Source organism: Vitis vinifera, chromosome 8, assembly GCF_030704535.1.
Source record: "Vitis vinifera cultivar Pinot Noir 40024 chromosome 8, ASM3070453v1".
Classification (NCBI taxonomy): domain Eukaryota; kingdom Viridiplantae; phylum Streptophyta; class Magnoliopsida; order Vitales; family Vitaceae; genus Vitis; species Vitis vinifera.
Genome location: NC_081812.1, coordinates 12,280,703 through 12,306,016, shown reverse-complemented (window position 1 = coordinate 12,306,016; position 25,314 = coordinate 12,280,703). Strand labels below are relative to the sequence as shown.

The following is a 25,314-nucleotide window of genomic DNA, read 5'->3' as shown; positions in this document are numbered from 1 at the left end:
CAATATTGCCAAAACCATGCGATCCTAGTGTTTTATCCCCACACATCAAATTTAAGGCAACCTATACCTCCTCCTCTGAAAAAATAAAACCTCCAAAGCCTTTGCATCACCCTTGAACAAAGCTTCCCATTTCAACCCACTAATACTTAAGTCTCTAATTTCTTGATTCCTACCAAAGAACTAAGTTACCCCTTTATCTCCTCATCCTCCATAAGCCAACTACCATTTACCTTGAGGAAGCCATGAAATTCCTTTCCAGTGAATGTTCACCATTTTATGGAAAAAAATTTTTTTTTTTTTTTTGATAAGTAAACAAGATATGCATTAGAAAAGGCTAAACGCCACAAAGCATACAGGGAGTATACAAGATGGCAAAAGCCTCAAAAAAGAAAAATGACCAAAAAGAAACTACCTCCCCTTAAGTGGAAGCTATCCACTCCAAAAAACCTATGAGGGAGAAAGACTCCTCACCTAAATACACTTTGGCCCAGTTCCACAAGTTACAGACAAAAGAATTCTTTAATTTCTGAATATTCAACTCACCCCCCCTAAAGGCTAACCTATTCCTCTCCTTCCAAACCGTCCAAAAAATACATAACGGAATGGATTTCCAAATCTTTTTCCTTTTCTTCCCTACAAATGAGCCCCTCCAGGATATTAAAGTCTCCTTTATAGTTTCTGGGAGGACCCACTTAACATCTATCAACCCAAAAATAATGTCCCATAGGGCTCTAGTCACTATTCAGTGTAAAAGAATATGATTTACATTCTCTTCTTCACAACCACACAAATAGCAGCAATTAGGGAGTTGCACCCCTCTTAACTGGAGTCTATCCAGAGTAAGCACCTTCCCCCACGTAGCCTCCCAAGCAAAAAAACAGACTTTAGTTGGCACCCTTTCCACCCATATTCTCCTTGCGGGAAATACTGTGGCATTAGGCTTGTCTAGCAGCTTGTAAGCTTCTTTGATTTTGAAAATACCATTTCTTCCCTGCCTCCACACAACTGAGTCATCCTCCAAAGAGGGCCTATGACCCCTCAAAGTATGAAGCAGCTCCCCAACCATATCCATCTCCCAATCATTGAAGTCCCTCACAAAAACAAGCTTCCAATCTCCTTGGCCCGAATCATGATCCCACATCTCCTCAATTGTACTTGTGTCCCCTTCTCTCCACCAAATTTCCTTAAACAACTACCTCTAAGAGTTTTCTTCCTACCAGGCATGGATGATACTCCTCCCTAGCTACCTTTCTAACTCAACTTTTTCCAAAGAAGGGTTGTTTCCCATTCTTAGGCATCCCAAAAACCTACCTTTTTCAAACACCCTCCTTTATAATAGAAATATTGTCAAGGTAGGGTTGTAAACCTTACTAAAAACATATAGAAAAGCATCTTCACAACATCTAAAATGACACCTAATTGAAAATGCTCCCATTGCCATTTTAACCAACTGCAACACTATTTTGCAAGAAAACTAGAATTTTGCCCACCCCTCCCCCCCTCCACCCCAACTTTTCTTTTCTTTTCGGCCTCCATTTCACCTCATTTCAAACATCTTCCTACCCCTAAGCTCTTCACCAATTCCATTGTCATTCCATGAAACACAAACCACCCCCCTCTCCCCCTTTTTTTTTTGTAAACACACCAAATATGCGTCTGAGATCAAATTAGGGATCTAATAACATTCATGCTCTCCATGTCATTAATCTCCTTACAATCCAAGAAAGAATTAACACTTTCATTAGCCCATTGCAGCTAAAAACCACCACCCTTTCCACTTCCACCTTCATTCCATCCTACTCCCATGTAATTTTCAAAACATTCTAGCTTCCAAAGCTCTCTCCCAATTTTTGAAAACCCTACCCTCTTCTTCACCGTGCCCTAGACCTTTCTTTTCCTTGCCTCCAACTTTCTTATGAGAGCGAAACTTTCCTCCTTAAACCCCTCCATTGGTAAGCTCAAGTACCTACTAAACCCAATCAACTTGTCACAAGAACATCATAAAAACTTGCCTTGCACAAGCTTATCATGCTTCTCCCTCATCTCCTTTCCTAAACTCCCTTTGGAAGCCTTTCTACCATCTTAAATAATCATCCTATAAGGCCCTCTAACATGATGACCCTTTTATGAAGACCAAAACAATACACCCACCCTTTTGAGAAGAAAAAAAGAAGTGAGGTCCAAAGGAAGAAGACTAGTTCGCACTTAGGCAAGAAACAAAATCGACCACACTCAGTGATATGACAAAGGAAAAGGACATTAATGGAAATTATGGGAGCATCAATACCTTATAAGGAATGACACTAGCCATCAAGACTTGTAGAACCTCTTCTCCTTTCCCCATGCACCCAAAGGCAAGAAGCCTTCTCATCACAGAAAACGCTCTTCAATGTGGATCTTTCTCACCCCTTCCAAAGCCTCACAGATCATTTGAACCATTTACCACATCTAGGCCTAATCCTTGAAAGCCTGTGTGATCCACAAAAGCTTGTTCCACACATTCTTCCCCAGACCCATAGCCTATGTCATTGATCCCAAGCATACATAGGGAAACAACCTAAATGGTAAAAGATTTTAAGCCTAAGACCACCTCTCCATTAGCTAACCATTTTGCACTTGGGCCTCTTCTTTTATAAAAGAATAACAAGTCATTCTTAATTTGTCCCAAATCCTTCAACTCTCTATAATAGGATTGGGCCTTTAACTTAACAATATAGTCATTTCCATGCATTGAATGTAACACCATTCCCCATTGCTACATAACTCAAACAAGTATGCCCTTCCCCTTTCCTTCCAATCCTTACAAAAAGGGATCACAACTTTTTCATTGCAACACGTTTCCACTCCAAACAACCAAGATTAGCTCTTCTCCTTGAACTTATCCAATTAGAGAAGTCTTTCCCTTTATCTAGAACACACTTCTTTCTAACATCCTCCAAACCATAGTTTTAAAAGACACAAGGTGCACGTAAGGCACAAAGTCCTCTTGGAACCTAGGTGCAAGGTGTAGCCTAAGGAGCGAGCTTTAGTGAAGTAAGTCGCACCTCATCTCCTTGAACTTAGAGATAAGACACAATGTCATCCTAAAGCCTAGGCGCAAGGCGTAGCCTAAGGTGCGGGTTTCAATGAAGTAAGGTACACCCTAATTTACATATATAATTTTATATAATATAGCTAAATTTAATATCCATTTTAAAGTCCTCTAAAAAGGTACGTTTTTTTTTTCTTCTTCTTCAATTCTCAACGTCACGATCCAATTACAAAGCCCAAATTAGGGCTTTTTAAATTTTATTTCACCCAAATTAGGGCATTTTTATTTTAATTCACCTAAAACGTTGTATTTTGGGTCAAATAAAATAAAGAAAAAGTTGGGCTCTACAACTATTTCGTGATGTCAACATTGCCAAGAACTAAGAAGAAGAAAAAGGGAGAAAAAAAATTAGAAAAACAAAATTTTGTGGAGCTTCACGCCTGGACAAATGCAAGCACCTTACATGCCTAAGCAACGTCTTCCCCAATGGGTTGCACCTAGAGTAAGGCAAGGAGTTGGAACTTTGCATCGCGCCGCTTTGCACCCTGGCAACCTTAAATTGCACGTTTTAAAACTATGCTCTAAACTATTCAATAGGGATTTCAACAGACTTTGGTTCCACCCCAAGCCAAAACCTTGCCAACTATTTCTTCTTAAATCCAAGAATCATTAACCGTATCCAAATATGTCTACCACCTATTATAGCAACGAAAAAATAATGAAACTCCCTCATTAAAGCAATATCATAACAAATTATTCTGCTTTGGAAATCAAACCATGTTTTCTTTTAACAAAAAACCAAGAGTAACACTATATAAGAGAGAGAATGTAAAAGGAACGATGAGAAATCCTTTCAATATAAGATACAAGAAACAAAATGACACGGCTAACAAATCAATCTCAAATCTAGAGAAAAAATGGTAAAAGGAACTTCAAAGAACTCACTAGTGACAAACATCCAAAGCAATGAGATAAAACAAGCTCTACCTAGCATCTCTAATCATTCTATTTCTATTTGAATATTTTGGATTCCTCTTGAGACAAGCAACCTCCAACTTAGCAAGGATGGTCACTCTCCACAAGGCTACCCTTCTAGGACTCTTAACCCTATGATGGGGACAACCAACATATCTTCAATGCCTCTTAGAGCAAACCCATGCAGTTTTGGACCAAGAAAACAACCTCTACCATAACCATGATGCAAATGGGCACTAGAAAAATATATGGGTAGCCAACCCCCCATTTCTCATATAAAGATTATAGCAACTAGTGATAATAGTGACCTTGGCTTGAGGAATACCACTGGGAAATCAAATTTATAAAGAGCAAAGAAGAAAGCAAGAACGGCATAAAAGACTAGCCAGAAATTGGAAAGGCTATTGCAAGAGTTCTATGTCTGAAAGGTATGGTGTCATTTTCACCTTTATCGTTCTTCAAAGAATTATTCTTTGTGGATTCCATTGGAAGTGCTCATTGGCTTGAAGAGGTAGGAATAGTTCCATTGAAGGGAGGTGTTGTGATTTCATTAAGGAGGTGATCCCCAAGAGAAAAAACAATGGTACTCAGAAAATTTAGACAAGGTTGGATAGAGTTGGGAGGCCTTCCTTTCCATTTATGGTCGAAAAATCACCCACATCATCTGTTGAAACATTGGAGGATTGCATCAGAAATTGATCGTCGGTCCTTAAAATTAGTTCATCTCTCAAATATCAAGATGAAAGTGGAGTTGAAAGCAAATGTGGTGTTATCGACACTGTTAGAAGTGAAAGATGGGGTGTGGAGCCTCACAATCTCAGTTTAGTCATTTCGGAGGAAGAGCTTCGGTGCTGGAAAGAAGTTGCAGTGAGACATGAATTCAATAGGAGGCAAAGTCCAACTCTAGGACAAGTGGTGGCAATACTTGGACAAGTGGCGGCAGCAGTTTGAATCTGGGTGATAGTTGTCCTCCACAAGCTCCAATAGTTTGAATCTTGGTGATAGTTGTGCCCCACAAGCATTTTTTTTTCCACTTCAAATTTCAGGCCAAACAGAGGCTTAAGGAAGGCCCAACGAAAATAAAAGGTCACCCAAGGAAGGAGTTGCTAACAGAGAGGAGGCTCATTTCTTTCTAAAAAGTTAAAAGCCCATAAAGAAGGAAGGAGAGGCCCAAAATAGCAAAAAAGCTTTATGTCTTCTGAACTTCACACAACTGAACCAAGCGTTATGGCCTAGCAACTAGGAAGCCCAAATCGTGGAAGAAAGGTGTAAACCCATTTTGCCTATAGAAAATGAGAAGGCCCAAGTCCATGTTTGGGTAGAAAATTGGGCCCTTTTGACTCTAGTCTTCCAAAGGGTCGGGGCTTTAGAGTCACATCCCCTTATAAGTTTTCTCTACTAACAATCACGCACCAGATCACAGTGAGGGGATTCAGATCTAAACATCCCCATTTCTCGTGCAAAAAGCCTGCCTCCACACTTCAAAATTTTAAGGTCAAACCAAAATTGTTTTCTAAGAATTGAAAATTATCAAAAAGGGCATGGGCCATGCATGATGTGCGACAATGAAAACATCAAAGAAGGTTATACTCAAAAGTCAGGTGCAACAATGGAAGTTGAGAGGCCTTTTAGGATCAAGAGAGGGTGTTTTGCAATACCTGAAGCCACAAAACATGAAATTGATCAAGGATTGCTCTTGTAGAGAGGGGGCAAGGATGGTCTTTGGTCAGATTCAATAAGGGAAGACACTGGTGAGGTTGAGGAGGTTGAGGGTGTTGAGGGTGTTGATGTTGAGTTTTCTCTAGCAACAATCACACACCAAATCACAGTACGGGGATTCAGGTCTAAACATCACCATTTCTCATGCAAGAAGCTTGCCTTCACACTTCAAAGTTTCAAAGTCCAACCAAAATTGTTTTTCAAGAATTGAAAAGGATCAAAGAGGGTATGGGTCATGCATGACATGCAACGACGAAAACGTTAAAGAAGGTTATACTTAGAACTCAAGTGCAACAATGGAAGTCGAGAGGTCTTTTGGGACCGCGAGAGGGTGTTTTGCAATATCTGAAGCCACAAAACATATAATTGAACAAGTATTGCTCTTGCAAAAAGGGGGCAAGGATGGTCTCAAGTCAAATTTGATAAGGGAAGACATTGGCAATGTTGAGGTTGTTGAGGGTGTTCTTCATTGTGGTCTTCAAGTCCAAGTATTTCATTCTAATACACAAACCAATGCAAAGGGCCTAAGCTTAAATGGGACTTCTTATTTGCCTACTCTCTCTTTAACACTAGTTTTACGATCTCCACCTCTTTTGCCTATACCTTCTAGGTTCATTTCTAGTTCTCCTTTCTCCCCGTTCGTAATCTTAATTAGTCTAGGTCCAAAATCTATCTCAAATGTTGGCAATCTCAATTTACAAGGTGTGGAGTTCCCTTTAGCTTTTCCTAAGCAAAAGTTTAAGGAAGTTTCTTTCCACAAGTCACCACCTATCGACTCTACTTGGAAAAAATTCCCAATGAGAAGTCAACCTCTAGAACCACCCCACTCTTCGGAAGAAGGTTTTCATGTAAAGGGTTTTCCCCTAATGAAATAGCCACAGTTCAATCTATATTGGCAACTATGAACATCAAGATAGTCAAATACAGTGAGAATGACTTCCAAAGAGCACATGGCAGGGCACACTATTCAAGTAAGGTTTATTTTAGGAGGAAATTCAGACCTATATTTGTAGTTTTAAGTGATTCCTAGGTTCTATTTCTAAAAATTTTAGGCCCTTTACAGTATCAAATGAAAATCATTAGCTAGAATATTAGAGGTTTGGGTTCAAGGAGGAAAAGAAGGATCCTTAAAGATTTTCTTCGCCACAAAAACCCAGATATTGAGATGCTTCAAGAAACAAAGAGAGAGTCATGGGATAGGAGATTTGTGGATAATGTGTAGGAAGCTACAAATAAGGAGTAGGTTGTCCTTTTGACATGTAGGGCATAAGGAGGGGTTAGGATTATTTGGGACTCAAACAAGTTCAACTACTCAAAGATAGTACTTGAATCCTTTTAAGTACAAATTCAATTGAATTCAAATGAAGAAAGAACTGTTTGGCTTACCTCAATTTATGGTCCCAATAAGTCCAATTTGAGGAAGGACTTTTGGTTGGAACTACAAGACCTTGTGTTGGGGAGGATTTTAATGTCATAAGAAGAATGTATGAAAATTGTGTGTATCCATAATAACTCCTAGCATAAGGGATTTTGATGAATTCATAAATGAAAGTGAATTAATTGACCCTCCTCTAAGAAATGCATCTTTTACTTGGTCAAATATGCAAGAATTCCCTATTCGCAAGAGTTTGGATATATTTTTGTACCCAAATGAGTGGGAGAAAAGGTTTCTTCAAAGTCTCCAAGATGCCCTCCCTAGATTGATCTTGGATCATTGTCCAATCGTCCAAGATACCAATCCATTTAAATAGGGACTAACTCCATTTAGATTCGATAATATGTGGTTGTTCCACCCTAATTTCAAGGCAAGTTTCAAATTTCGGTGGAGTGAGTACCAAGTTAGTGGATAGAAAGGTCATAAGTTCATGAAAAAGCTATAATTTGTCAAATCAAAGCTAAAAGAATGAAATAAGGAGTCCTTCAGAGAATTGAAGGAGAAAAAGAAGAATATTCTTATAGACATTGTCGGAATTGATGCTAATGAGCAAGAAGGAATCTAATCATTGAGCAATTAGCTTTGAGGGCCCTAAGGAGCTTGAGGAGTTATGGTTTAAGGAAAAGGTGTATTGGATAGGAAAATCTAGAATTCAATGGACAAAAGAAAGGGATTGTAATTCTCAGTTTTTCCACAAGGTGGCTAATGGTAAGAGAAATGAGAAATTCATCAAATTTTTAGTATCTAAAAAGGGAGAAATACTAAATAACGTTGAAAACATTTTCACGGAGATAGTAAATTTTTTTGGAAAGTTATACTCCAAGCCCCTAAGTGTTTCTTGGAGGTTAGAAGGATTAGATCAGTCTCCCATTGCAGCAAAGAGTGCTATGTGGTTGGATCGCTCTTTCTCTGAAGAGAAGGTTCACAATGCTGTTTTCCAATTAGATGAGGAAAAGGCCTCAAGGCTCGATGGTTTTTCCATTGTAGTGTTCCAGAAGTGTTGGGATGTGATTAAGGAGGATCTACCAAGGGTGTTCTCGGAGTTCCATAGTAGTGGGGTCATCAACCAAAGCACTAATGCAACTTCCATTGCCCTTATGCCAAAAAAGAGGCAAACCAACAAAATTTCAGATTTCAAACCTAGAAACCTGGTCAAGAGTTTGTACAAAATCATTTTTAAGGTCTTATTAGGGCAAATCCAAGGAGTTCTCCACGAAACCATACACATCTCCTAAGGATCTTTTGTTAAGACAAATTTTGAATGCAGTTCTAATTACTAATGAAGTAGTAGATGAGAAAAGACGTTCAGGAAGGGATGGGGTAGTCTTCAAAATAGATTATAAGAAGGCTTATGATCATGTGGATTGAGGTTTTCCCGACCATATACTAGAGCAAAAAGGGTTTAGTACAAGATGGAAGTATTGGATGAGGGGTTGCTTATCTTCAACAAGTTTTGTGATCTTGGTGAATGGAAATGCTAAAGGATGGGTTAAAGGCAACTAGATGTTTAAGACAACGATACCCTCTTTCCTCTTTTTGTTTTACTTTAGTAGTAGATGTATTAAGATGATGCTAAGAGTTGAGGAGAGCAGTCTTGTAGAGGGATTCCTAGTGGGTAGGGATAGGATTAGGGTTTCTCATTTACAATTTGTAGATGATACCATCTTTTTCTCTAAAGCTTCTAAGGAGTATGAAGGTTTAGGACTTGGGTTGATCATTCTGAGGAATCGTGCTCTGTTAGGGAAATGGGATTAGTGGTTCCTAGGGAAAGTTCTGGCCTTTGGCATCAGATTATTTTGAGCATTTATGGGACACATCCTATAGATGGGACGCCAATATTATAGTCAAACGATCACATAGGTGTCCCTAGAAGGCCATTGCACAGAAATTCCAAGTTTTTTCCAATTACACTTGTTTTGTTAAGGGTAACGGGACAAGAATGAAGGTTTGGGACTTAGGTTGATCACTCTAAGGAATCTTGCTCTACTAGGGAAATGGGTTTAGAGGTTCCTCGCAAAGGTTCTGGCCTTTGGCATCAGATTATTTTGAGCATTTATGGGACGCCAATATTATAGTCAAACAATCACATAGGTGTCCCTAGAAGGCCATTGCACAAGAATTCCAAGTTTTTTCAAATCTTTCTTCATTGGGTTTTGTCTAATACTTTAGATTTTGTTTTTTTCTCTCCAACCAAATTTATATGGAAATCCAAAGTCTCATCTAAGATTAAAGCCTTTGTTTGGTTAGTGGCACATAAGAAGGTAAATACCAATGATATGCTATAACTGAGTTCAAGTCCTTAGGCCTAATTGGTGTGTTCTATGTAAGCAAAGTGGAAAGTCTACCAATCATCTCTTCCTGCATTGTCCGATGACTTTAGGGCTTTAGCACCATTTATTCAAACAAGTCAAGATTGATTGGGTTCCACCCAGGAGTATATGCGATATGATGATTATTTCATAAAAGGGTTAGAGGAGTTCCAATAGAGGCAAGATCCTTTGGCAAATAGTTTGTCACACATTGCTTTGGATCGTGTGGAGAGAAAGAAATGGCAGAATTTGTTATGATAAAGGGATGACGACAAAGAGATTAGGGGATTTACTTCACTTCCATTCCTCTTTTCAGGCCTCGCGCATCGAGGCTTATAAAGGCATTCCTTTAAGAGTTATTCAATTCAACTGGCTTGCGTTGTGTAAATAAAAAGGGTGTGGAGATCCTTGAGAGGAATGGCGTTTGTAGCCTAAACTTTTTGTATAGACTTCTTTTATAGTAGAGGTCATCCATATTAGGATCAGGTTTTTTTTTGTAATCGTGAGGACTCTTCATCCTTCTCATGTTTTCATTAATATAAATATTTACATCTCTTGTTTCTACTATATAAAAAAATAAAACTAAAAAGACTTGGATTGTCTAAAAAGAAAAAGAAGCTTCTTGCAAAGATACAAATAAGCAAAAGAGGTTAATTTTTTAGTTCAAGTTTCTAGAGGAATTGAATTCCAAGTATAAGATAAATGAGATGAGAAAAAACCAAAGGGAACCTCCCAACATGTATAAGAGATGGATGTGAGGTATTGCTAGCAAGAGGATCAATCCCCTTACCATAGATCTTACCAAAAGTAAATGAATGAACCATCGCCAACAACAAATAAGTGTCAATGAATGATCTCATAACCATGATTATCGCTTCCACTAGCATCAAAGTGAAGAATTTTTTTTATATATAGTAAGAAAATATATTAGAAGTGTCGAAGAGCAAACGCACCAAAGTACACACAATGTATACAAAGAACGCCAAAAGCTAACCAATGAAAGCGAAGACAAAAAACAAACTTCCTCACCTTGCTTGAATCTCTGCCAATCTACAAAGTCTACGAAGGACATTGCAACGTCCTCTATGAGGACAAAAAAAAAAGAAAAAAAAAAAATATATATATATATATATCAAAAAAGGATCATGTGGAAGCTTATCATCCAAACTAATGGACTAAAGTTCTAGATCCCATTACTCTACAATTATCAAGGAACAAGCTTTATATCCTCAACATAGGCCAACCATTCTAATAAAAACAAAAAAACAAAACATCTAAACCAAGGTATTTGATCCAAATGAAAGATGGTCTCCATAAGAGATGCCAATCTCATCACGATCTTTCCCAACACTACCTTTCACTATATCAAAAGGAACATAAAACCTTCAATCACACCCTTCACTTTAAACTTCTTTAGCGCCTCTTTGCTATACATATATTGCTTAGTGATCAAAAAAAAAAAGAAATTTATCATCCCTGGCCTCCTCTTCTACATGTCCAATCATTGCCTATATCTAAAGTTTTGTGTCAAATATCAAATGATGTAGCATGTCTACAAAAACAAGTTTAGGTAACAAAAGAAGGCACCACATTCAAAACTTCCTGATTTTTTTAAAAGAAAATATCACAGATTAAGGCATCTAAAGTTTAGTTGATTTGAGGGAATATCAAGAACATATACGAAGGGAAACACTATTATTGAGTTTAAAGAGCTTTTTTAGGTAGAACTAGTGGTGGATGAAGTGTGAAGAAAATGGAGAAGTTAGACAAATGTTTGTTGAGAGACAAGGGGAAACACCACATTCAATTTTGAAAGAAAATATCACAAGTTAAGGCATCTAAAGTTCAGTTGATTTGAAGGGATATCAAGAACAAATACAAAAGAGATCACTCTTATTGAGTTTAAAGAGTTCATTTGGATAGAACTATGGTGGATGAACTGTGAAGAAAATGGAGAAGTTAGACAAATGTTTAGTCGAGAGACTAAGGGAAATTGTGCCTCTCTTCCTTATTGCTTCTTTCTCTAGTTTAGAGGGATTCTCAATGAAATGTTTAGGTTAAAGAGGCTATAGAGTGCCATCAAGGAGGGTTGGAGTAGCTTCAGCTTGCTTACATGTGATTCTTCGAGACGGCTGAGTGGTAACTAATATTTTTTTTGGTTATAGGATGAAGTATTTGCCGACCAAACACCCAGGACTTCTTTTTGGGAACACCATTCAAATTCTCTAGAAGGTAAGATTTTAGGAAGGAGTGGTCTAACAGGAAATTGACTTCTTAGAAGAAGCAGCACTCATCTCTAGCTTGTTTATCTAGTTCGCTTCTCATTTGTTATGCCTGAGGTAGGAGAGGACATGTTGGAAAGAGCTTGAATGGTGTTTTTCTTTTAAGACATTATTAATTCCTTGCTAAGGAATCTTGGAGATCAGAGATTCTCCCTAAGAAGTTTTTTTTTTTCTTTTTCTTTTTTTTTTGGCCCAAGTGGTGAGGGAAAAGATTCCCCTACCAGTCCAACTCATGAGAAGAGAGTGAAATTTAATCAATAGATATTGCTTGTGCAAGGCTTTTTTTTTTTTTTTTAATGTCATTGATAGGTTTGGTTTTAGCCCTTGCTGTTTCTTTTGCCTTTTTTCCATGGCATTCTTTCAACTCTGTATATACTTTTTACATACATGGATATAGCCTCTATTTGTTGGGCACTCTCTAATATATTTCATTTCCTATCAAAATAAATAAATCTCTAAACTTTAACTATAATCAAGGACTTTTAACTTTCTCATACCAAACTAGATTTATTCTTGGTTGAGAAATAATTTATAAAAAAAAAAAAAAAAAATCTGGCCATAAATTGACTTCATAGCAAAAATATGAAAAGAAAATAGAAAGCCTTAAAAACATGGACATTATCCAAAATAAAACTACTCCAAATTGGACATGAATTCTAAATGTTACAAAAGCTCATTTTCAATACATCAGGGGTACATCATTTAATGTTTCCATCTTTCACTCGCTTCAATCTCAAAATTTGTAATGACAAAAAGATAGAAATAATAAACAGATAAGCTAAAACAGGTACTCTTCGCCATAGTTACCCACCCTACGTCAAATAATTTTGTTCCCACAAGGCAAGCCTTTTGAGAAACCTCTCTTCAACCACTTCCCACACCACAAAGGACTTGAAAGGCACACCCAATGATAGTCCCAAGGGAGTACGTAACTAAAATGCATATCTCCAATTTAGAATCAACTACCATATTTTAAAATCTTAAACTTCACAAATCCTATTTATGATGGAGATATACAATGTGAATCCAAGATCACATTTTATTTATTAAAAGGAAAAAGGAAGTTCCACAAAGTGTAATATAATCGAATTACCTTATATCTATTGAAAATAGAACTAAGATAGTCACCCAACAAATAAAAATGAATGGCAACAACAAAGGAGAAAAATAAACGAAATTCCATCCATTTCATAATGGAATAATAACAATAAATAAAAATATATATAGCCTATCAAAATTATAAACAATAAGAACAAAATATGTATATATAATACAATTAGTAATTAACCAATTTATCATTCCAAGAGGTCATGTGATTGGGCAAAAACATCTAGCGCAAAACCATGCATTAAACATCACTGTATTAGCTTGCAAAATAAAAACGCATGGTTTTGCCTTTACAAATGATCTCTTACGCACACATTGAAAATGATAGAAGCCACATAGACATGCACATTTCAGTTCTACTCTCAGGCTTGCAGGTTGTGGATCTATATTGCATCAAGTGTCAAGAGAAGATTAAAATTCCTCAGACATCATCTGGATATACACATAACAGAAGCAAAACATGCCAAACATCATGCGGAAACATCAATAGTAACAAGAAATTGCAAATACTAAGAGAGAAATGTTATCTTCATGTATCACATTAGAACTTCCAAGACATCCATAAGCCATCACAACTTCACAAATGTTAATAATAAATTAAGAAAATATACAGCAGTAAACAAAGCTGACAGAAGAGGCATGTTAGTATTTTCCCATTACAAAGGAACTAATGTACCGAATTAAGAGAAAACAGAATCAAAAGATCAAAAGATGGCACCCAAAATATATCAGTAACTAATAAATCTATGTGCAGAAGTCAAGTCACCTGACTCAAAAAATTAATCAACTCGTTAACCGCCTCTCGGAATCTGTCATCATCCAACCACCCAAATTTTGTCACTCGACAAAAGAGCTGAATTAGGGATCCAACAACAAAAGGCTCCAAGTCAGGTCCTCGGGTGGCCAGATAGTTTATAATATAGTTTCCTTCAGACAAAGGGCAGAAGGTTAATATTGGAAGCAGACACAGAAAATGAGATGAAAAACAATGATATGCAAAGGGCAATATTATGTCAAAATAAACAAGTATTAGATCAATTGCAACCCTCATCACTTCCCCTCTCTCCCCTTAGAAGTAAAGAAAAATACCGCCTTTCCTGTTTGATTAGCCCATAGAAATTGAATCAACCTCAAATGAGAATTTAATATGACCAAAAATAAAACAAAAAAAAGCAAATAAGTGGGTTGGATATACATTTATAGTGCTTGTAATACATAAAATCAAGACACTAAGAAAATAACAATAAACCGCTTGGGTGTAGAATGGAAGCTGATCATGCAACTTTTGTCTTAGAACATTTATAGGCATAAAGAACTGCAAGCAAACAAGAAAATTACGAATATCAAGCCGGAGCTGCAAAGGGAGCTTATGCTCGGTCACTTGCTTCAACAAGCTCGAACTAGCCAACAACAATGCATAAGGAGTCGATGCATTGTCCAGGATGTATTGACATTGTGAAATGTAGTCAGTATTCACAGAAAAGCATTTCAGAGTACTCTCTGCATGAGCTCGTTCAGCAGAGTCCAGTGAATTGTACAGTCTTTCACACAACGCTTCAAGTTGTGCTAAGCACTCCATTGCAGACAGGGTAAGAACAGTTTCCCAGAATTCAGGTGATCAAGCACCCACCAGTAAAGAGTCAATTGTTTCTTCTTTCCCACGTTTAACCAATAAAAATCTACAAATTTCCCACGAAATACGATGATATATTTAGAGGGAAAAATAGCAATTAAAAAACATACAGCATAAATAATCAAACTGCAGTTAATGTTGAAAATGAAGAGCTGAAATGAATATACTAATTCTATAATTTGTGTTATTTACAAATTACAGGACAGTATTTCAATCCGAAATCGTTTCATATTACAAGGTATGCTCAAAATATAATCAGCACTCGAGATAAAGGACCACGAAACGTCATCAGAAAAATCTCAACACCCTACAACTGGTCAAATGTAAATGGCAGCATCGATCCTGTGACCAAAAAAAAAGGTGAAATTAAATTTCAATTATTATACTGTACATAAAATTTAGGCATCTATAAGAGGCTTAAGCTTGTGAAACATATTCCAAATAGGTGTGAAACACAAAACACCATTAGTATCGGTTCTGTTCTATCATCTATGTTATAAGAAAATCTGATTTTGGTCAAGTAGTGACAGCAGGAATACTCATAGCGCCCAAACAAAGTGAATAAGATAATTGAAGAAACAGAATGTAATATACCAACAAAGGCCTTAAAAAAGAATGACCTTTCAAGGCTTGACACAAACAATATGTCTCTATAAGAAACAAAATAAAATAAGCACGCCAATGTATACGCATATGCATTGCTATTTAAAACCAGGGTAAAAATGGAAATCAACAACCCCTGCAAACTTCTAAAGTACAGCTTTCCACACCAGTTAATGATATTTCATCCTCTGAGCAACTTGTTAAGAACGAGCAGTTAACTAGTCACCCTATCAGAATTTCAGTTCATAATAAGCAACCAACCTAATTCCCAATCAGAGTTTTGCTTCTATGCTGGGTTTAAAGATTTGCAAGCAAGAGAATAAAATAAAATAGTCCTCTACAATAGAAATGGATATACAGTAATGTTGGGGAAGATTCTAGTTTGTTCCTATTGCTGATGTAGGACAAACTAGCATATATGTGCACCGGACACCATTTATGGAGTAAAATTGATGCCATATTTTATTTTCTTTTGATTTTGCATTGTCATACACCTTATAGCCATGCGGGATGCAACAAACTGGATCGGTATTGTCTTCTATGGATGATGGCAAGAAATGAGCGTTCAAATGGTGGCTGCTCCAGGCCTCCTCATTCATTCCTTTCCATGTGAAAGAAAATCAGGCAAGAAAAAAATAAAATAACAACCCAACCCCCTCCCCCTCCCCCTCCCCCAAGGGTGTAGCTGAGTTGTAGTGCCCTCAGGCAACAAACCAAAGGTCTTGTGTTTTTAAGTCTCCTTGGTATTTAAGTGGTGTAGGGTAGAAAGGCAGGCCCATATCACCCAAGGTTTGCTTTTCCTACAGTTGAGGCTGATTAGATGACTGTGATTTGTTTAAGCATTCATCACAACAGGTATTTGGTTATTCACACCTGAAATGTTATTTATTATACATTTGTTTGCTTTAGAAGGATATCACATGAGTAAAAGATTTTATGACCAAAAAAGATGCAGTTAACAAATTTTCTAAACAGACAATATCTAAAAATAGCATAAGAATGCTGATTAGATGCTTACAATCTGTTTAACGATTTATCAAAACAGTCAAGTAGTTATTCATGCACAAAATTCTATTTCCTAAATATTTGTTTGTTTTGGGGGCTGTTACATGGGTAACTGGTCTCATTAAAAAAAAGATGCAAACACTTATTTTTTAAATAGACAATACTTATTAATAGAAAAAGAGCGATTCACAACTGAAAGGATAATAAAAAATAAAAATAAAAATAAAAACAAACAAACAAAAGCCACAGGGAAACAAAGAAAAACCCAAACTCATGCACAAAGATGTTAATAATGATCTCTAAAGGCCCTCCAAGTAGAAACCTTCCCTTAGCTAAAGAGCTTAGCTGCCTGTTTGGAGGATTTTCCTCACTTATTTTGACCACATGAAACCATATACCATACTTTAAACAAACAACACCACCTTTGTATCAACAAATATATTGCGCTTTGATCCAAACAGCTTTAGACTACAAAATCTGCACCTAGTTGCAGTAGATATCATGTTCTTAGATACATCAATATAATAATTAACTATGCCTATTATCTATCAAAAAAAAAAATAATAATAATTAACTATGCCTATTTTGCACCCTATTTTCAGCATAAATTTTTTGTACATTGGATCTGACTATGGCATTTACTCTTTCCACTAATAGCTTCTATAGATCATTTCACTTCAATCCAAATAGCAAGCACCATAGAGGACAATATTAACAACGCTATGAATAAGGAATCTGAATAGAGTGTAACAACAGATTCTCCTATTGTCCAGGAATTAGGGACCAATTCAATCTCCAGATCCAATCCTTCCGAAGTAGCTAGCTTTAACAGTCATATGATCACGTCCATTTTCTCTAAGTGCAACTACCTATTAATACCGATAAATAAGACAAGAAGGCCCCATTTAAATGCCCGGCCTAAATTGAACTGCGCCCAGTATACTGAAAAAAATTAAACAACCCTGTTTCAATCAATTGCAAAACCCACCACCCCATACCATACTATCAGCTGCCATAACAACTACGATTATCAAATGCTATGTAAAACAAACAAAGCCACTCCATTCCTAAACAATAAGTGCACAAACAAACAGAACAAAAATCGAGCAAAAGCCAAAACCCTCATCCAGGAAACCAAACTTCAACATCAGGCCATGGAACCTCCCAATACGATCAAACAAGCCACCAAAATCACAAATCGCCAAAATAAAATAACAAGCTTAAACCCATGCACATTTCCAACTACACAATCACGCTCAGACTTTCCAACTGCAGCTATCCTTATTTTTCAAGAAAGAAAAAAAAAATAGGGCTCAAGATGTTAGATAATCTTTATCCACGGATTCTGAGCAACCAAACAGAACAAGCACATCATCTTAAAAAAAAAAACAAAAAAAAAAAATCTGTGGAACGAACGAGAAAGGGTAAAATCTGGAACACAGAAAGGAGCACCTGGGTAGAGAAAAATTGTTCATCGGATGATTTTTGAAATAATCGGAGGAAGAGAAAGATAAGAGAGATGGAGACAGAGGGGATTGGAGGTTTTTAAGCAGAGGCTGCCGACCTGGAAGTTTTACCCCACTCTCTAGAGAATAATTATAATTTTTTCCTTCCAATGGCTGACACGCCTCCTCCACATAGTTTCTCAATTTTCCACGCCACTTTTCTCTCTTTTTTCCCTTTTTTATTTTTTTATTCTATTTTTTTTAATGGAAGAATTATCTTTTGGGGATAAATGGACCTCTAAATTAACAAAAGGTCCATATAACTCTTTAAATTGAGTTGAAGGATATGAAATAGTAACGGACAAATATACCATTTAAGAACACATATAAAATATTTTATAAAATTAAGTTAAATAATTTTTTTTCAATAATTTTTTTTCAAAAATACTAAATTAAATAAAAATAGTTTTCAAAAATATTTAATTAAATAATTTTTTTTCAAAAATATTAAATTAAAATTTTTTTTCAAAAATATATAAATTAAATTAAAGTATTTAAAAAAAATATTAAATTTAATATATTTTTTTAAATATTAAATTAAATACATTTATTTTTAAAAAATATTAAATTAAATAAATTTATTTTTTAAAAATATTAAATTAAATAAAAGTATTTTAAAAAATATTAAATTACATAAAATTATATTTTAAAAATATTAAATTAAATAAAAGTATTTTTCAAAAATATTAATTTTTTTTCTCAAAATCAACAAAGGTATTGTTGGAAATATTGAAGGATGATATCCTTCAACTCAATTTACATACTTTCATTGGGTCTTGGGCTTAATTTGAAGAGTTGCATGGACCTTTTGTTAATTTGGAGGTCCATCTACCCCCAAAACATAATTCTTCATTTTTTTATCTCTTTTTCTTTTTCAATGAGTTTGTATAATGTTGAAACTTACCATGAGTGAGTGATTATTAAAATTTTTTGAGCTTTGGTTATTTTTGTCTATATTCCTCTCCATTTTTAATAATTAAATATATATATATATATATATATGATTATAATAGCATAATTATAATCAAAATAAAAATTTTAAATTATATTCAGTTCAATGGAAAAAAATAGAAAAAATAAAAATAAAAATAAAAATATATTTAAAATTAATAAATTATTTTATATGTTACTTTAAATTCACTTTATTTATTTTTTATATTTTAAATGAATATTAAATAATTTTAAAATGATATATTTGTGTATGACATCGTTCACACGAGCATGTGAATTGATCCGTGCTGACTATTGAACCAACTTGAAAAATATGCTATAGAAATAAAAGTATTTATTTTATGGATTAATCATGAATGGAGGACCACCACTTAGTGGATTGTGTGGATTGTATTATAAGTTTGATCATGTTTGATTTCATTAATATTTGTATTACCGTATACAATTTGTTTTAGTTGCAAAGCTTTATTATTCAAAATTTACTTATAATTTGAAAAGCACTTCATATATGATTTTTAAAAAATATTTATACTAAAAATATTATCAAATGCATATTTTTAAAATTCAAATTTTTAAAAGAGTTATATAAATTCCCATTTTTTTTTCAAAAATGTTTTCTAAAAGCACTAAAAAATAATATATTTTTATTTAAACAAAACCATTTTTAAAGTCATTTTTAATTTTGACTTGTTCTTTCTTACGGGTGACTTATTTAATAATTTATTTATTTATAGAAACTTACAAAAAAATTTGAAAAAATGAAAATATTTTGTTTTTGGAGTTTTTTTATTCATCTTGATTTCAATCCCTATTTCATTTATGTTATCATATATATCAAATATAATAATGCAATTTATTTTTATCACTTATATATATATATATATATATATATATATATATATAGATATATTTTTTTTTTTACTTTGCTAGTTTTATTGCATTTGCGAAAATTACACATGAAAGATTGATTAAAGATGTCAACATGATGAATTCAGAAATGATAACTTCTATCTTGATTCATTCAAATTTATATAAATTAATTCTCATTTTTTGTTTGAATAACAAATTTAAACCAATCTATTGGTTTAATTCTTTTATTTTTGAAATTGATTATATTAAAAATAAACATATTTTATTAAATTAATAAATATTATAATTTTTATAAGTTTTTTTTATTGTTTTATTATTTTTATAAAAACAAAAAATATCACATATATATATATTTGTATGAATTTTTACATGATATATTTAGATATATAATTTGTCTATATATTTATGATACGAGCTTATTTATTATTTTTTCATGACTTGATAAAATGGTTTATTTAAACATAATTTCCGAAAGAAGTTTAAAAACAAAAATGGGGGACAAAATTAAGATATGATGATAATATAAATGGTGATTTTTGTAATTTATAAAACGTTTTTTATCAAAATTTAATAGCAGATAATAGTAAATAAATTTTTGATAATTTATTTTAAAAAATATTATTTTTTGGAACAAATTTTGGGTATTTTTATTTATCATGTAGATAATATTTTGAGCAACAATTGAAATATCTTTCAATTGTTTTTTTATTGTTTCCATTTGTTTTTTTATAGTGTGTCATGTGTGTGTCTGTTTTTTAACCGATAAAATTGGTCGGCATCGGATGGATTCGGAGCTGAAAACATATTAAACCGGAGAAAACCAGAGAAAGAAAGCGCAGATGCTGAGACACGCGATTAGAGGCCTAAGAAATTCAAGGAGATGGATTTCCTCCAAGAATTTCACGAGCAGGGTCGGAGTAGAGAGAGCAGTGGCGAGGGAATCGGTGGACTGCGTGGTGATTGGGGCGGGGGTGGTTGGAATCGCAGTGGCCAGGGAGCTGGCGCTCAAGGGCAGAGAAGTCGTGGTCATCGAATTCGCCTCCACCTTTGGCACCGGCACCAGTTCTCGCAACAGCGAAGTCATCCACGCCGGAATTTACTACCCTCGTAACTCTCTCAAGGTCCCTTCTCAATCACTTTCACTCTCCTCTTTTGTATCCTTTGCGTCGCAAAAATGATAGAATAATGTGTCTGCATTTCCTAATGTTGTGTTCTTTAATGCTAATGCTGCAATTAAGTTGAGCCTGTGATTTCTCCAGAGCAAATTCTATGTACGGAACTTCAAAAATTCTGTTAGGAATATTCAACTCTGTTCAACACACATCTATGTATATATAGAGAGATTTCCGATTATTGGATATTTGTGTAAGATTATTTTTTTATATATCTTGCTTGGTTGGGGTTTTCGGGTGATTTCAGTATATAAAGTTAAATAGTTGAACATTCGGGAATTGCAGGCAATCTTTTGCGCGAGAGGAAGAGAATTGTTGTACAAGTATTGCTCTGAACATGAGGTTCCTCATAAGCAGATTGGTAAGCTCATAGTTGCTACTAGATCTTCAGAGGTCCCAAAGTTGAATGATTTGATGATACGGGGAAATGAAAACGGGGTTGATGGTCTGAGGATGCTGGAGGGTTTTGAAGCCATGGAAATGGAACCAGAATTGCAGTGTGTGAGAGCGTTATTGTCACCCGCCTCTGGGATTGTTGATACCCATTCCCTGATGTTATCTCTAGTGGTATGTTTATTTTTTGTTGGTTTGTTTTTATCAAAAAACAAACATTTTACTATCATGGATTAAGTACAAAGAAGGATAAGAAATCCTTGCCACAAGCACAAAAACTCCATAGCTCTGGTCAAAAGTGGGAAAACCATCTATTTTAGATATTCTTAGAGGTGCACATCTAAAAATGGTTACAGATAAGAACTCAAGAACCTAGGGGGTAGAAAATCCCCTACAGAAGAAATCAACTACTTAGCTCCCCATTTTGCTGACATATCTGTCACCTGGTTAGCTATCCAAAGAATCCAGTGGCATGAACACCCTAACTCTAGAGTAATAAACACAATTTGGCATAATTATCCGTCAAACCCCCATGATCCTCCTTATTTACCCAATGTAACACTACTATAGAATCACTACCATAGAATCCCCTTTTACTAGAAGGTTGGATAAACCCTTGGCTTTAGCAAGCTTTAGTCCTTCCATCAATGTTAAAATCTTTGCCTCAATAGCTAGACCCACTCTAATGTTCTTAGAGAATGCTTTCACTAATGCCTTGTTATGATCCATAAGTGTTCCTCCAATTCTCAATTGTCCTGTGTTTGGGTTAGTTGTATGTTTTTAACCTTGCTTGATCCCTAAATTAATTGGATTTGGGTTGGTTATAGGATCAAATAGAATTTAGTATCTCTATTCTGGGGAGCTATTGTTTATGTCATTCAAAATTACCATCTTCAGAATATAACTGCATATTGACAGGGATATCACCCTAATGTGGGTCCAGGGTGAAGCTGAAAATCATAGAACAACCTTCTGTTACAACACAGCTGTTATTGGTGGCCATCTTGAAGGAGATCACATTTGCCTTCATATTTCTGAAAGCAAGGATCTTGAAAACTGGGACAGGAGGTTTCCTTTGCACCCAGAGGTTATACTCATGGCAAAGCTTGTGGTGAACTCTGCAGGTTTGAGTGCCCCAGCACTAGCAAAGAGATTTGATGGCCTAAATAGTACAGTTATTCCCGCTTCCCATTACGCACGAGGTTGCTACTTCGTCTTGTCAAAGATGAAAACTCCTCCCTTTAAACATTTGATATATCCTATTCCGGAGGATGGTGGACTTGGAGTACATGTTACCCTGGATTTGGATGGCCAGATCAAATTTGGTCCAGATGTTGAATGGATCAATGGCGCAGATGACATTTCAAGCTTCCTGAATAAGTATGCTTTCCTCTTCCCTTGTTCTCATTCTACTTCATCAAGAATTTAAGATTGGTTAAATTTAATATCTTCATTTTATGTAAAAAGCCTTTGCTATTTCAACTCGGAAATATTTCACCTTTTGCAATCTCCCAATCTGCCCTATATGTTTTGCCCATATTGGGAATTTGGGCAAACAATGCATCCGCATGCTGCACGAGCCACTTAATGAAACTTGTTCAACCCTTGGCTTTGCCTTTTTGAGATATTGCTTTTCTTTTTGGTATGTTTGCATAATTGAAGATGCTCACTGCCTATTCAAAAGAAAAAATTTACCAAGTTTCCAGAAAATAATTTCTTTATCTTCTTCCAGGTTTGACTACTCTGTATGCGCCAAACGTGTGGAACGATTTTATCCAGAGATAAGAAAGTACTATCCTAATCTGAAGGATGATTCTTTAGAGCCCGGTTATGCAGGGATCCGGCCGAAACTTTCTGGTGCCCAACAGTCCGCCGTTGATTTTGTAATACAGGTTGTTTCTGCAAACTCATGTGAACATTTTCTTTATAAGTATGTTGACTTGCAATATTTAGATAAATCTTCAAACCTGTACCTTTTTCTTGTCTAGAAAGCATAATGTGTGTTAGATATGTTGGCTTCAATGTAGAATTTTCTTGCACTTATAACCCCTCCTGATGACCTTACACAAAGCCAAATTCTCAGCATCTAGCATGCACAGGCTATTTTGTGCCTAATGCTGTATGCCAGCCTGTAGCATACACAAGGACCTGACCAACATTTTGTTGAGTCCTTGGATCTGTTTGGTGGGGAAACTGTCAACAGTTGGGCTCTCAATGCATGAACATTTGGGGCAAATGCACATAACTTGTTATAGAATGTTGTCATGTGGGAGTTTGCTTGCTTGTTTGTGTGCATATGATGATAAGATTTGCCCATGTTTCTCAATTTTTCTTTGGGTGCTAACTCAATGAAAAGGGGGGCAAATGCATGTTACCTGTCATGACCAGCCTCAAGCGTACTCAAGAAGGACCTGACCAACATTGTGTTGAGTCCTTGGATCTGTTTGGTGTGGAAACTGTCAACAGTTGGGCCCTCCATGCATGAACATCAGGGGCAAATGCATGTAACTTGTTATCGAATGTTGTCATGTGGGAGTTTGCTTTCTTGTTTTTGTGCATATGATGATAAAATTTGCTCATGTTTCTCAATTTTTCTTTGGGTGCTAACTCAATGAAACTGGCAGCAAATGCATGACTTGCCTCTGAATCAAATGAGCAAAATCCATCACTGTCTCAGCTCCATTGAGTTTCTGTTTCAGGCATGTAGAAACACCCAATAAGCCATTTCTTCATTTCTTCCAAACTGGGAGCTCTATCCTCTCAATGCTCTCATCTCTTGCAAGATACCAGGAAAGTTCTTAGACTTGTCTATTGTTTTTATCTTCTCATGAAGAAAATAGGGTGTGATACACAAGCAGACTTGCTTGTTTTTGTGCATGTGACAATAGGGTCCTCCCTTGTTTCTTTTTCTCATCACTTAAAATTTTTTTTTTTCAAATATTGGAAATTTTGGGCCTTTGGACTGATGCCTCAAGGCATAGATTACCCCATTTGAGATTCTGAGTACACACCATTGGAGTCTCTTGAAGATGAGCTCTCCATTTATTGTTCGGGAAAACTAGATCCTGGAAATGGTATCTGACAGCACCATTGCTACTGTTATGCTTTCAGCATGAAATATGGATACTCTGTGTGAACAGGTTAAAATGCAGGCATTTGACATTCATTTTTTTTTTTAAAGAAAAAAATGGAATGCCATGTCTTAGGAGATGGGTTAAATATATTAAACTTCCATATTTTAGAACAAAAATTATTCAATAATGTAGCTTGCAAACATTAATTGTACTATTATTAGTCTAATCAAACAGCACAGACTCACCTATTTTCCTTTATTCTCTTCCGGATTTCTGTGTCCTCTTGAGATATACTCTGTCTAGGAGCTTTTTTTCCAACTGCTGTCTTTTTGTTATCAAAAAATCAAAATTTTCCCTGGACAAAGATTACATACTATAATTGTTTCAATTTTCAGTCCATGTCAAGTTAGTAAACTTGAGCAGCAGCCATATTCTACTTGTTACATTTTGTTCTTCCTAATAAATATTGAACTGACAATATTGACTTCAATTACTGACCCATTCATGCAGGGGGAGGACATTCATGGGGTTCCTGGTCTTGTAAACCTTTTCGGAATTGAGTCACCTGGTTTAACTTCAAGCATGGCAATTGCAGAACATATAGTTGCCAGATACTTGAGATGATCGAAAGGCATGCTTTAATCCTTAAATTCAGAAAAAAAAAAGGACCTGTCCTCCTTATTCCCATTGGAAATCAAATATATTAATTATTTTCATTAGATTAGTTTTGTTTTGTATCCTTTTGCTCTCTCTAATGACATTTGCTCTGTTTTATTCTACTTTTTGCCAGGCATGATCCTTAATATATTGATTCTGAGACTTTGTACCAAAGAGGCCAAGGAGAAAAAAACGGCTGATCCCACCCACAGAACAAATGTTGAAGAATTAGAAAAGGTACTTTAATAAAAGGTAAAGATAGAATTATTCAGTGGGCTGAGTGATTGTAAACATACAATTTGTGGTTGCTTCTGGACCACTCCAGAAGTAAGTGGAAGATAAAGTGATGTTTTCAATAATGGTAGTTACACAGATCTTTCATTTTTTCACCATCATTATGTAAATAATAAACAGAGAGAAGGACGAATGGCAACTGTAACTTTTAAGTGAAGGACGAATGGCAACTGTAACTTTGAAGTGGATTTTCGTAGGTGATGATCGAAATCACTCATGGCTGGTCGGATCTCTCCATTATTCCCTTGGTGTGGTAAACCTCTGGTCAACCCAGCCCAAAACAAAATTGAAGGGTTTAT

The 25,314-nt window shown here is 35.5% G+C and overlaps 2 protein-coding genes across 4 annotated transcripts in view; one reads left to right on the top strand and one right to left on the bottom strand.

Moving 5' to 3' along the window:
• Positions 1-17,726, bottom strand: part of LOC100265499 (uncharacterized) — a 75,236-nt gene extending 57,510 nt beyond the window's left edge. For both annotated transcript variants that reach the window (XM_010655382.2, XM_059738984.1), the window contains exons 1-4: positions 17,552-17,726; positions 14,727-14,833; positions 14,197-14,537; positions 13,625-13,785 (exon numbers count right to left, since the gene is read on the bottom strand). In XM_010655382.2, coding sequence (XP_010653684.1) covers positions 13,625-13,785; positions 14,197-14,437 — 402 coding nt within the window. In that variant the 5' untranslated portion in view covers positions 14,438-14,537; positions 14,727-14,833; positions 17,552-17,726. The remainder of the gene's footprint in view (positions 1-13,624; positions 13,786-14,196; positions 14,538-14,726; positions 14,834-17,551) is intronic.
• A 2,406-nt stretch (positions 17,727-20,132) lies between these two features.
• LOC100255157 (L-2-hydroxyglutarate dehydrogenase, mitochondrial) lies at positions 20,133-25,228 on the top strand. 2 transcript variants are annotated; one of them, XR_009466394.1, is made up of 7 exons: positions 20,133-20,546; positions 20,883-21,164; positions 21,934-22,370; positions 22,723-22,882; positions 24,575-24,695; positions 24,855-24,958; positions 25,136-25,228. XR_009466394.1 is itself a non-coding variant. In XM_002278807.4 (6 exons), exons 1-5 carry the CDS (start codon positions 20,265-20,267, stop codon positions 24,686-24,688), a joined length of 1,275 nt encoding a protein of 424 aa, XP_002278843.1. In that variant the 5' UTR covers positions 20,133-20,264; the 3' UTR covers positions 24,689-24,695; positions 24,855-25,228. The 2 variants fall into 2 exon arrangements, 1 of the variants encoding a protein (XP_002278843.1); XM_002278807.4 differs by having other exon boundaries at positions 24,855-25,228.
• The last annotated feature ends 86 nt before the right edge of the window (positions 25,229-25,314 follow it).

Excerpts from the sequence above, each read along its gene's own strand:
- LOC100255157 (XM_002278807.4), top strand. The coding sequence starts at position 20,265 with ATGCTGAGACACGCGATTAGAGGCCTAAGAAATTCAAGGAGATGGATT. Across the intron at positions 22,371-22,722 it reads ATTTCAAGCTTCCTGAATAA|GTTTGACTACTCTGTATGCG; the intron begins GTATGCTTTCCT and ends ATCTTCTTCCAG. Across the intron at positions 22,883-24,574 it reads CCGTTGATTTTGTAATACAG|GGGGAGGACATTCATGGGGT; the intron begins GTTGTTTCTGCA and ends CCATTCATGCAG.